Here is a 13,590-nt window from a genome sequence, read left to right on the forward strand (position 1 = left end):
ACAGTGCAGAGTCTCAGAATTTCAATTGAAGATGAAATTAAATATCCTCTGAAAGAAATATTGCTTCATTATGGCTGTGCCAGCACTGGCTGAATCAGTTGTACAAAATATTAATGCAAGGTAGATCCAGATATTGAGCTGCCAAAAACATGTCTCTGGATACTTAAAACTTCAAAATAAGTCTTTCATTAAAAACTGGCGCTCAAAGAATATCGACCAGTGTATAAAATGGAATTGTTTTGGTATAATACAAAGCATATTTAAAATCTAGAACACTGAAAATATATTGAAAACAGGAAGTGTTTATGTATTGCCAGACTGGACTGAAAGGGTTGCTGGGCAGCTAGGGAGCAATGGTACCCCACTGAGCCATAGGAGACACACAGGAACAATTTGATTTGACTTACTTCAGTAATTACTACAGGTGGTTGTGCTCAGTTAGCTTTATTTCATACTTGTTGAGATAACTTAACAAGGACAAATGCTACTAAAGAATTATCTTTAGTTATTGAGATAGTTGATAACTATAAGTATCTGGTTGGATAGTAATCTTGATTTTAAGGTCCATATTGATAATCTTGCAAAAAATTTGAAATTTATGATAAGCTTCATTTATAGACTCTGATCTTCTGTAGTTACAAAAAAAGGCTAATTGCTTGTATATTCTTACCACAAATTGATTATGGGGTCTGTGTAACACAAATGTTTAAAATGTATATTTGTATTTAGGCATGAGGATTGCACAGCACTTCACGTGCAAGTAAAAAGTAATAATATATGAGCACAGGGAATTGCACTTTATTAATTCACGTGCAGTTGTACCGCGACTCAAATTGAATGATTGATTAGCAATCGAGCCTCGGTACAGCTGCATAAAAGCTGCATGTTTTCACTTACTTGGGGTAGTGTGTTCGGTGAGTGGAGAATGGGATTGGAGGTAATAATAATTGCCACAGGACACTGTCTAAAGGTTTGCATCACCCTTAACATTAAGCAAACTTGATCCTGCATCCTTGAGATATATTACGAATTCAAGGTACAGTACTCATCATTGTGTGTTATACAGTTTGGTTGGCTGGACCTCCTTTGTGATGGTTGAAGCACTGGTATGATATATATATATATATATATATATATATATATATATATATATATATATATATATATATAATATATATATATAACATATATAAGGCTATTATTTCTAAAATATCCTTCATATATAAATGAATACTTTATAGTCGCTTTTTGTAACTACAGTATTAGGTTGTATACATTTTTTAATTTTACGGTTCCTAAAGTGCACACAGAAGCTGCTAAAAGATCATTTGCCTGTTTTGCTCCTTGGTCTTGGAATGATTTACAATCTAAATTTAAGTTGCAGTCCCGAATAACTTTAGTACAATTTAAGAGTAAACTGCGTGATTATCTATTTGAGAGTTGTGCATGTTTTAAGCAGTTGAGTAGACTTGTTACTGTTTGTTACTATTTGATTGTTGACTGTTTCACTGATTGTTGATTGTATTATTATGATTTGGATTGTATTTTTGCATCTGTGTTTTTGTACCGTGTTTTACTGTGTAGCTGCTGCATTTCTTGGCTAGGTCACACTTGTAAAAGAGAATTTAATCTCAGTGTGCTTACCTAGTAAAATAAAGGTTTAAAAAACTATTAACAAACTATTAACAAACTATTAATGGCTCTGTGGCAGGCTGGCGAGTGGATAGAGGCCCAGAGACAGACTGCAGTTCAAAAAAATAACTATTTTATTATAAATAAACACAAAATGAAAGGGCACAAGGGCCAAAACAAAACAATTTAAACACAAAGAAAGACAAAAAGCAAAATTTACAAAAATAACAATCTCCAGGCTGGGCAATGCCTTCACTGGATTCAAGCTTTCCAAACAACCAAAAAAACCCCCAACCTGCTTCCTCAGCTCCCTCTCCCCAAATAAGAAGCAGAGGCCTCCTTTTATATCAGGTGGCTGGGCGCTGATTGATCGTTAATCAACCTAATCAACTAATCAACCCCAGCCACCTGAACATAATAAACCCAGGCAGGTAGGGGAAGTTAACCCCATCCCTGCCAATTTCTAAAGAGCAGAGCTTTGCTCTGCCACAGGCTCACAATAAAATAAAATGTTCTTACTTCCTGTCTGACAGAACATCTGGCCTGTGTATATCCTGCATCTTAACAATACAGTAAAATATGGATAAGACCTTGCTATTTTGTTTACTTTTAGGATTCTTAACTTGTGCAGTGCTACATATTTGTAGGTCACATGATCTTCTTGCAGCTGAGTGCAACTACAGCACAGGAAGTGATCAGGAAGCAGAAACTTGTACAGTACAGTTCTATTTGAAATTTCTGAAAAATACCAAATTACAGCCAGACAGTTCTTGTGATTATTTTTCAAACCATTTTACTTCAGAAGCTTTTTGTGGAAAAACATATTAGAAAAGTGTAGACGATATACAGTATCCATTTAAGGGCACACACTCTCATTATTAAATGTGAATAAGAATAACTTAAATGCACGATTATGTTTGAGGTTTTTAAAACAGACTTTGGTAAGCTAGGCCTAGCCTACTGTGCTTTTTTTCAAGCATGTAACACTTTTATATGTTATTTAAACTCTTTTTTTTCATCAAAAATATGCTCTTAAAAATAAATCGCAGCATATTCAAAAAATAATATTGCATCCTATACTGTACATCCTAGATTCATGCCGTTCTTTTATCTATTTTTTAAGCATTTTATGTGAATATGTTAATATTTTTCTAAATGATTATAGAACGTATTTCTTTCTTGTCATAAGCTGTTTCGGTGCTTGTGAATCAGATCATACTTCTCAGTGGATCACCCTGTGTCTGTTAAAAAACAAATATAAATCCCTTTCTGCTTAACTCACTTATTGTTTTCTGGGATAGAGTTGCAGGGTGAACACTTTTTTTCTAATCCTGGGAAGAACAGATGACAGTGGGACCTAGGCTTTTTCAATAAAAATACAGTTTCTCAGCTTATTGCTGAATGAAAAGTGAGTGCTGACTTTGAGCGTGGTGTTACAACCAATAGAAATCTCTTTGTAATCTACATCCTAGCTTCAATTATGGTCTCTTTAAAGAACAATCTTGCATTTAAAATATTTAGTAGTCTCATCAAGAGCTGATGAATAACAGACAAGGTTTGCACATGTTCCTGTATATGCCCCTGTAACCAAAATAACAGGAAACATTCGTTATGGGTCAGCCACCCATGAATAGGCCTTTTGACTGTTATAGGCAGATAAGCCTCTTTTAGTTGAATATAATTTTACAGCAATTTTGTACTGATGCTGCTATAGGCTAAAATTGTAAGGGAAAAAAGCACCTATTTATGTAATTAGCTGACCATATGTGTGAAAATGATCTGCAGTGTGTGCCATATATATATATATATATATATATATATATATATATATATATATATATATATATATATATATATATATATATATATATATATATATATATATATATATATATATATATATATATATATATATATATATATATATATATATATATATATATATATATATATATATATATATATATATATATATATATATATATATATATATATATATATATATATATATATATATATATATATATATATATATATATATATATATTTTACTATGGAGTATTGTGTCAGAGGGTGAATGAATCCTAGTCAACAGTCTCACTCCCGACCTGTGAGGGCGCTGTGTAAAGGGAAGTGTGCCCCGGACTGGATGGTTTGACAGTTTATTTCAGTGTCAGTTGGAAGTTGGTCAACCAGGAAGGGGGCGGAGCCACAATACCAGAAGTCATCGCTATAATGCTGTAGGTAGGCCATGTGTCAGTCACTGATTGGAGGATACGTGATTGAACTTGCCACCGAAGGGGGCGTGACGGGGTTGTGGCCAAGCAATATGTTCCTTAGTTATAGTTATGGACAGAACTGTAAAAGGAGTATGGAGATAAGAAAAACTGTGATTGCTGGATTTTTTTTGTGTTTTTAACTTCATTTATAATTATTAGACGGCTAAACCCCCGGGAGCTGTCGTGTACATTGCTTTTGTTTATAGTTTCAGGACTGAAACCCAGTATTATTTCTCTGTGCAAACTACACATGCTGTGCAGTTGCCAGCGCTATTATTGAACAGTGCAAAACTGTGTAAAAATAAAAGAACTATTTGCACCGTGAACTCTGTTTGTGTGTTATTTGTTGGAGCGCTGCATCACCTCTACACCTGCGCACTACAAACCACATTGCCACAAGAATAAACAGTAAACAGTGTATCCTGTTTCCTAATAGGTCTGCCCTTATAAATGTGGCATCTAAATACAACAAAGCCAAGTGTATTTAAAGTGTAACGAGAAAGCCTCATCTTAAATGTAACAAAATGTGCCTGTGCTATGGGTTTTTTTTTTTATGTTTTCCGATATATGCAAGGTATTATAATTCCAGAAACTGTTCTTTAAAAAATGGGTTGAATTTAACTATGATGTTTTTATTATTAGTAATTTAGCATGTCAAACATTTCCTGTTTTGTGAGAAGGAGCTGTCACTGATTAGAGACAGGAAAAACAATATACATTACATTCCATCCACCAGTAACACACAATAAAAGCTGGTTACAAGCTGGTAGCTTTTCCTGGAAGTTTTATATTGTATCATGTTTTCAACACCACTTTGAAAAAAGAGAATGCATCACAGACTTTTGCCTGCTATTATCATCCAATATACTTTTTCCAGCATGTGCTTTTGGCAGTTTAGTTTATAGCCTCACGGGACAGAGAGATCCTGCTGATCTGAGGAATGCTCTACTACCTTAAAAGAGTGCTAACCAATTATTTATAATGTGGTTTCTTTTATAGCTTTTCTTATTAGCTTCTTCAGCAGCACTTGCCGACTGTATCATAGTCTGGGGTATTTGGAGGCTGTCAGTCTCTATATATATGAATGTCACCCTTACATTTTTTGCATAATGCACATTTAGCCACTTGTCCAGTTGTGATGATACATTAGCAAGTTATTGAGAGTATCAGAAACCGTGGGCACATAGAGACATTTGATGATGTACTTTTTCATTATTGAATTTACTCCCTTGGCAGGGGATGAATGTCACTGGCATGCCTGTTAACAGTATTACTGGTCTCCTTTTTAAATTTTGTTGAATCTTTTGGTGGTTCATTTTTTAAATGTTTATCAATGATATGTAAATATTTAAAATAAAGCACAATGTATAAACTGTTGCAGTTTGATACCTGTTGTTATTAGTCACATGGTCTGATTGCGGTGAAACTACATATGAAGTGATTAAAGACCAGAAAGAAGACACGTTTACTTTTAGATTTGTCTGCATGTTCTAAATGCAACTCCAAAATACAAGCAAATTACCAAATGAATGTTGATTATACAGTAGTTTGCCACAAACAAAAGTATTCTACAGTTCTACAGCACACACTCTATTTTTGTTTGTAAAATTGTTTGTTTCGTGGTCATTAACATATACTATGTACTTTTTTAAACATATGGCATATCTAGAGAACTGCTTATCCAATAGTGATGGATATTCAATATCTTTCTTTGCAAATGAGAAAATGTATTTTAGGAAAATCCACATGACTGCAATGTAATCAAATGTATGTGATCACCTTAGTTGTATGCACCTATTCAGCAACAGTACTGGTAAAGCAGAAATATCTCAGTCACTTCAGAAGGAGTATGTATGATGGTGAGTGTCTGAACAATAGATTTGTCCCTCAACTATGTTGTTTCTGGAATGACAAAGTTTACCACCTCTGGAAGAGGCAACAAACCTTCAGCACTGGGCAAGACATCCCTGCTTCCACTTGAACAGTGCTCCAGTAGCTTCGTATTCGGGCTATTAACGCCATTATCTGTTTTTTGTCTAGTCTGTGCACAGTACATCTAGGTAACCGCTCATCCCATTCATTCTGTAGAATTAATGAATAAAGGTTATCCAGTGCTATTAAACACCCAATTGTGCTTAATTTAGAAATGCTAAAAGAAACTTGGTAAAATCAACAATAAACATATCGACTGTTTTTCAGTCATTGAGAAAGAACTTCTAGTTGAAATGTTTGTCATTGAATTTATTAAGTTTAATTTAGTATTTCTTAATACTAACGACTTTTTGAACCTTTGTGTGTGTATATATATATATATATATATATATATATATATATATATATATATATATATATATATATATATATATATACACACTGCCTATAGAAAGTCTACACCCTCTTTCAAAATTTTCACCTTTTGTTGCCTTATAGCCTGGAATTTAAAATGAAATAAAAAAAAGATCTACACATCCTACCCCACAACTTCCAAGTGAAAAAAATATTGTAGAAAATTAATTAAAAATAAAAACTGAAATAGCTTGGTTGGATAAGTGGCCACCACCATTGTAATAGCAATCCTAAATTAGCTCAGGTGTAACCAATCGCCTTCAAAATCACACACCAAGTTAAGTGGCCCCATCTGGGTTAAATTGTAGTGATTCACATGATTTCAGGATAAATTCAGCAGTTCCTGTAGGTTCCCTCTGCTGGGTAATGCATTTCAAAGCAAAGACTCAACCATGAGCACCAAGGCGCTTTAAAAGAACTCCAGGACAAAGTTGTTGAAAGGCACAGAACAGCGGATAGGTATAAAACAATATCAAAGGCTTGAATATCCCTTGGAGCACGGTCAAGATGATTATTAAGAAGTGGAAGGTGTATGGCACCACCAAGACCCTTCCTAGATCAGGCCGTCCCTCCAAACTGGATGACCGATCAAGAAGGAGACTGATCAGAGAAACTACCAAGAGACCAATGGCAACTTTGCAAAAATTCCAGGCTTTTATGGCCAAGACTGGTCAATGTGTGCATGTGACAACAATATCCCAAGCACTCCACAAGTCTGGCCTGTATGGTAGGGTGGCAAGAAGGAAGCCGTTACTCAAAAAAGCCCACCTTGAATCCCGTTTTGAAGTATGCAAAAAAACACTCAGTATATTCTGTAGCCATGTGGCAAAAAGTTTTGTGGTCTGACGAAACTAAAATGGAACTTTTTGGCCTAAATGCAAAGTGCTGTTTGGCGCAATCCCAACACAGTGCATCACCCAAAGAACACCATCCCTACTGTGAAGCATGGTGGTGGCAGCATCATGTTATGTGGATGTTTCTCATCGGCAGGGACTGTGGCATTTGTCAGGGTAGAAGGGAAAATGAATGGAGCAAAGTACAGAAAAGTCATTGAGGAAAACCTGCTGCCCTCTGCAAGAAAGCTGAAACTGGGATGGAAGTTCACCTTTTAGCATGGCAACGACAGCTAAAGCTACACTGGAGTGGCTAAGGAACAAAAAGATAAATGTCCTTGAGTGGCCCAGTCAGAGCCCCGACCTAAATCAAATCCAAAATTGGTTACATGACTTGAAGATTGCTGTCCATCAACGCTCCCTAAGGAACTTGACAGAGCTTGAACAGTTTTATAAAGAATAATGGTCAAATATTGTCAAATCTAGGTGTGCAAAGTTTGTGTAGACCTAGCCCAACAGTCTCACAACTGTAATTGCTGCCAAATGTGCTTCCACATAGTATTAACTCAGGGGGGTGGAGACTTATCCTTATTTTTAATATATAATTTTTCTCAATAAAAACTTTTTTTCCACTTAACAGTGTGGAGTATGGTGTGTAGATAAGTGGAAAAAAATCCTCAGTGCCTATAGAAAGTCTACACCCCCTTGAACTTTTTTCACATTTTATTGTGTCAATGCCTCAGAGTTTCATTAATTTAAATGAGTTTTCATCTTTTTCATAATCACCATGATGGAAAACATTTTTCCAGAGAGAACTTCCGCTCTAGTAATCAGCAAGAGAGCAGTGCGTTTGGAAAAGTGCGATGTGAAACCAATAGAATTCTAGTTTGGATGAAGCTGCAAGTAAACCAAACAAACACATTTGAGTGCACTTTAAAAGAAATTCGAACCGTGGTTCACTTTCAAACAAACATATTTTTTTTCAAGTTTGCTTTGGTTCGTTTCATACCAGAAAGATTCAAGCAAACTTGAAAAAAAATATGTTTGTTTGCAAGTGAGCCACGATTCGAATCACTTGCAAGTGAACTTGGTATGAAAGTGCCCTAAGATCCTTTAAATATTGTTAGTTTTGTTTTGGATATTAAGATAATATGGACAAATTGAATAATTAGTAGAATATGTGTGTAATTGAACCTATTTAATGTTGCTTTATGATGCATACCATTTGTTAAGCTTTTTTTTTTACCAATGTGTCCCTCTAAAATGCAATTATGAATGTATAACTCTTTCAGCACGTGCTGTATTGACTAAATGACAATAAGTATCAAACTGTGGACCCATGTTTTTCGTATATATGACTCTTTCTATTTATGACTAGCTAATATTACTTAACAAAGATTAAAAACCCTTGGTTAATAAAAAAAAAAAAAACATCTTTAATGGATGCCAAGCTTCAATAATTTATTCTTGTAATTAATAAGTGTATTGATTTTTCATCTATAGAAAGTAAACACAGAATAACACAAACAACAATTTATATATATATATATATATATATATATATATATATATATATATATATATATATATATATATATATATATATATACCTGTAATACAGTACACGCTTAGTATGATACAGGTTTGATCACTTCAGAGTAGATTTGCCAGGAGGCAGGTTTCTCAAATATACTAATTGCATATTACTAAAGCAGACCTCCTCAGTGTTATTATTATTATTATATTATTTTTTTGGCTCAAGGGTTATATCTTTATGTTCACACTATAGAAATTGTAAAGAGTGTACAACAATGTCTAACACTGTGCTTCGTTTTTTGTTAGTCAGCAGGCTGCAAATGAAAAAAATTGAAGTCAATTTAATTTAAAGTGTTGATGATAATTCTATGCCAGCTATGGGGACTGACATGTATTTTTCTCTTTCAGCATGTCTGTTCCGGTACAATGGGCTATCGTTTGTCTACCTCATCTACCTCTTGCTCATTCCACTTTTTTCAGAACCAACAAATGCAACAATGCAGGGTGAGATCTGTTTACCATTTTATATTCCCTAAGCTAATTTCCGTTGAACATGGCAAGAAAAAAAGTTGGCACAAAATAATGTTTACATTTGTAGACATTGAGTTGCATATCAGTGAGGTTTATAATTAACTTTCATTATAAATAATGATGTTTTAATATTTACAATTTTTGTTCTAAATGTTCTAAATGTTGGTTGGTGCTCATTATTAGAAGTAGGGTTTGGTAGCCACTGGTGATTAATCCTTACATTCCCAACCTCATATGTTAATGTTAACAAAGATTACAGTAGTTTTTGAAAAAGCCATTACTTAAATGTAGTCATTCAGGATTCTGGGACTGTAGTGGAATATTAATCAGTTGGGAGATGCTGTGCATTGTTATGAGCCCAGGCTGATATAATTGTTACTCCCAGCTTTAAACAGCTAGATGTGGAAAAAGAACATATGAAAATGCTCAGATGATGTAATAGTCAAAAACAAAGGACAGGATCAACCCACAGATGACGGCATAAGTGCTTAAGACCATCTTTTGGAGACACAAAAAACAGCTTTATCATACAGGGGTCTCTCAGTGTCCATCTTTAATAACACATAAACCAAAGTGAAGGAACAGATTACGATTATCCACCCCCTTTTATGTTGTCACACATGACCCCTTGGTAAACGAGTGCAACTGCCTCTCCAATCTACGGCTGCCATGTCATTTCCATTCCGGGTCCATGCGTTCTTGCAATGCAGTCTCGCTTTTTTCCATGCTGGCCGATTTCCCGACCCTGGGAAAGAACTATCAGACCAGCCCATCCAGTGAACTCTGTTCTTGCTAGTTAGCGCCCTCACAGGTCGGGAGGAAGATTTACAATCAAGAATCAATGTATTTCTGTCACAAGGAGCCAATTAACATCACCTCAGTTTTATCAGTTTTTTTTTTTTTTGGCAACATTCCATTATACAGGAACAATTAATGACTGCACTTTATCTGGTAATAATTTTTCTCCTTCCTTGTTTACAACTCACTCTGTATTTAAGCTACCCTCAAGTTAGTTTATATTTACTTTGTATGCACATTCATTCCTATTTGTATAAGTACATTCCGTAACCCAACCATGAATACTATTTTACAGTTTACTATTATTTAACTTCCCAAAATAATAATTACTCCTATCCCTTAACTTCTACCTGTCCTTAACGTCTCTGCCTCCATTGACTTATTGGCTAAACACTGTTAGTTTGGTTACCTAGAGAACCATGATTACACTTTTTCTTTCAAACATGCACATTTGTGAGGTAAAGAGTGATTCAGCGTGAACAGGCCCAGACAGTGAGAGAAAAAAAAGATAAAAAAACTATTCAAGCAACAGTAAGAAATGCACCTACAGCACGCCTATCAAAGTTGGCACGTTAAATATGCACTTAAGTTTATTTTCCTTCTGTTTACTGTCATACCATGTATGTAAGTTAGAAACCTTTAATTTACATTTAAACACAGTTAGAACATGTTCATACATATTTAGACTGACATGCTTTTTTTAGTTAGCGTGAATGTTTGCTGCGCAGTAATTTTCTGAAAAAGACGGTGCTAGGGAGTCTCAATTTCAGGATAATACGAAAGGGAAATTAGATGTTCTCATGAATTAATATGAAATGTCATAGTTTAAATAAAATCAAGTTTAATAGCTTGCAGTTTTAATAGCATTTGTGGGCTTTGCATAATTATTTGTTTACAGGATATTTTCAGGAAAATATCAGGACAAATATATTTGCTTTCTATTTGTACTATTAAATAGTGATCAGAAATGGTGTCATTTCAAGTAGTAACTTTTGAGATGTATTAGTTGATTAGTGCAAGTGTAGTGTTGCAACGTTCTGCTATGTAAAGTGTGATTGGATAGTCAGATCATAACCGCTTAAACATCCTCTCCCACCAGCACACACATCATGAGCGCCCTGTTGCCCCCCAGGGTTTGGATGTTGCCTTATCTGAACTGCCAGAGAATGTAATTGAATACCATTTCTGTTGACTCTTAAGTCAAATGTCCCTAGCCTTGTATTTTCATTCTAACACTCGTGCTATACAAACTATATCCTTACTTCTGTTGGTCCATTGCATTGTAGGCTTAGAAATGAACTAGGACCCAGTACCTGAACTTTCCAAACATGGTTCTGCGCATGGTATTGGTTTTTTGTAACTCCAGAACTGCCTTTACGTTTTTAAAGGGGGTTGTTGGGGTGCCTTTAACAAAAAAGTTTTTTTAAAGGGGGGCGGGCGGGGGGTGGGGGTTGGGGTTGGGTTTGCTCAGTTGGAGCAGTCCAGTTCTTGAGGTTTGGAGTTGTTTCTTTCTGTTTAAAGCATTTTAAAATTGTATTATGTTCAAAAAAAAAAATGGAGAAAACTTTGCATTGGCTTCAATGTGCATTGAGTAAGCTTTTTTTAAAATCAAATTTCAAGCTTTTGGTGCAAAATTGTGTTGAAGGAATTATCTCACTTCATCGGTCATCTCTCTGCAGTAAAGGTGTCTGCACTAAAATGCAAGTAATTGGACTAAGGCAGCACTGTCTCATAGATGTAGCTCCTGTCCACTGCTCTTTGAGATTTTGCTTGATAATGCATATTCTGTTACTAAATAAATGTTAAGAGAGCTACAAATTGTCCATGGTCAAAGCAGGCAGTTAATCAATTTCTTTAGCCCTGGCATGTTTTGACATTACTAAGTGATAAAAAGCAACTTGGATCTGGCTTCTGTATAGGTGCAATGTCAGCCGATTTATTTTACTACAATCAAGACAATTTGCACTCTATTTTGCCTCACACAACCTATGTCTATGACATGTTTTAGTTGAAAAGATTTCCTGTACTTGCTACCAAAATACACAAATTAATCAGAATATTATAAAAAATATTCTTAATTTAAACCTGGACTGCAGCAAAATGTCACATTTGCAGTGAGGTCGTGGGGCAAGTGGAAACGACATAAAATTTTTATTGTCCTGTTGACCTGTAATAATGGGTAACATGTTACAGTTGTGTCTGCTTGTCTCATGTAACTTCTTACCTCAGGAAGATACTGGAAATGAGGCTTATCACTCAGTAGACTATTGTGGTTTACATAATTTTATAGCCAATATACTTGAAATATGAGGCTATAGTAGCAGTGGGCTTATGGGCATATGGTACTAGGTTGCAGTGTTCCCATTTACCAACTGTATGTTTTCAATGCACACTGTAGTTTTTCATCATACGTTTAAGCGTACAAGTTTAATCTCACAAGTTTACGATCGTTCTCAGTTTCTCTCAGTTTGTGTGTACAATGCTAGTGATATTATGGCCTATTTGGCTCATAAAAGTTTATATCTGTCAGTTGTTGTGTATGTCCCTTTATAAAACACTGCAGACAATTTGCAGAGTTCTAATTATCTGCCTGCTTTGATTTTTATTATATGAGCGTAGCTGTTATTTACTTCGTGCTAAAATTGTACTTTAACCAAGATAAAATGAGATAGTAGTGGCGGGGACCAAGCAAGACGTCGCTTCACTGTAATATTTGAGCGCTTTTCCTTTGCTAGGTAATGTGAATTTTGTATTGGTCTAGTGTTGATGGCTCAAGTGTAATGCTGGCTCCAGGGACCCACCAAAGTGCAGCCTCCCTAGCACCTCATCATGGCAACCATCTGACCAATTTCCTCCTTTCAGCTGGAGCTGCTTTGTGCTGTCCCGGGAGAGCCAAACTGAGACCAAGGCCTCCTCTACCCTCTTGTACTTGCCCCATGATATCACTGATAACAAGGGCCTTTACATCATCCACCGTGTCTTTTGCTGCCCACTTTCTCCCAGTTGTCACTACAAGTGCTACCTCCCTTACACAGTGATTATGTTATTCCATCAGTGTCATTTTCAGCCAAACCTTTGTCGTAGAGTGCTAACCTTCTGAGGCATCGTGGGACTACCAGCCATTTCCTAATTTATGAACTAATCAAGGCTTCCAGTCTCTCTATTTTTGACAGGGAAACCTCATACACAGTAAGCAGCCACAGCAACTGTGGAATAAAACCAAAATGAAAGCACCAGACTTTAAGCTTGCCCGGTAGTGCACTCCTGTCGATCCTCTTCAGCACTTGCACTGCCTGCTGTATCACCTCTCCCACTCGGACTGTGTTTTTTAAATCACCATCATACCACCCATGGGTTTTTCTGGCACTATTGGCCTTGCTATCAATATATAACACCGTTTCCACTACTTTGTCTTTGATGATGGCAAAGCTCCTCAACTTGGGGGACTTGAACTGCATGCATGCCCATCTGATGTTATCTGCTAGATTGCCAAGTAACCGATTGGTGCAGGCTACCGTTGTGGTCATGTCATCCATGCATGCTGTAAGTGGTGACAGCCACATGCCAGACGCCATCCGTTCTCCTCTCACTATTCACTGGAGAAATGGTGGAGAAATGGTGCAACCTGCCACTTT

General features: G+C 35.8%; 1 protein-coding gene across 1 annotated transcript in view; it reads left to right on the forward strand.

Moving 5' to 3' along the window:
• Positions 1-13,590, forward strand: part of LOC121314460 (piezo-type mechanosensitive ion channel component 2-like) — a 211,410-nt gene that overhangs the window by 26,211 nt on the left and 171,609 nt on the right. Inside the window, exon 2 of the mRNA XM_041247759.1 lies at positions 9,035-9,130. Within this exon, the coding sequence (XP_041103693.1) occupies positions 9,035-9,130 (96 nt within the window). The remainder of the gene's footprint in view (positions 1-9,034; positions 9,131-13,590) is intronic.

This window comes from Polyodon spathula, chromosome 4, assembly GCF_017654505.1.
Source record: "Polyodon spathula isolate WHYD16114869_AA chromosome 4, ASM1765450v1, whole genome shotgun sequence".
Taxonomy (NCBI): domain Eukaryota; kingdom Metazoa; phylum Chordata; class Actinopteri; order Acipenseriformes; family Polyodontidae; genus Polyodon; species Polyodon spathula.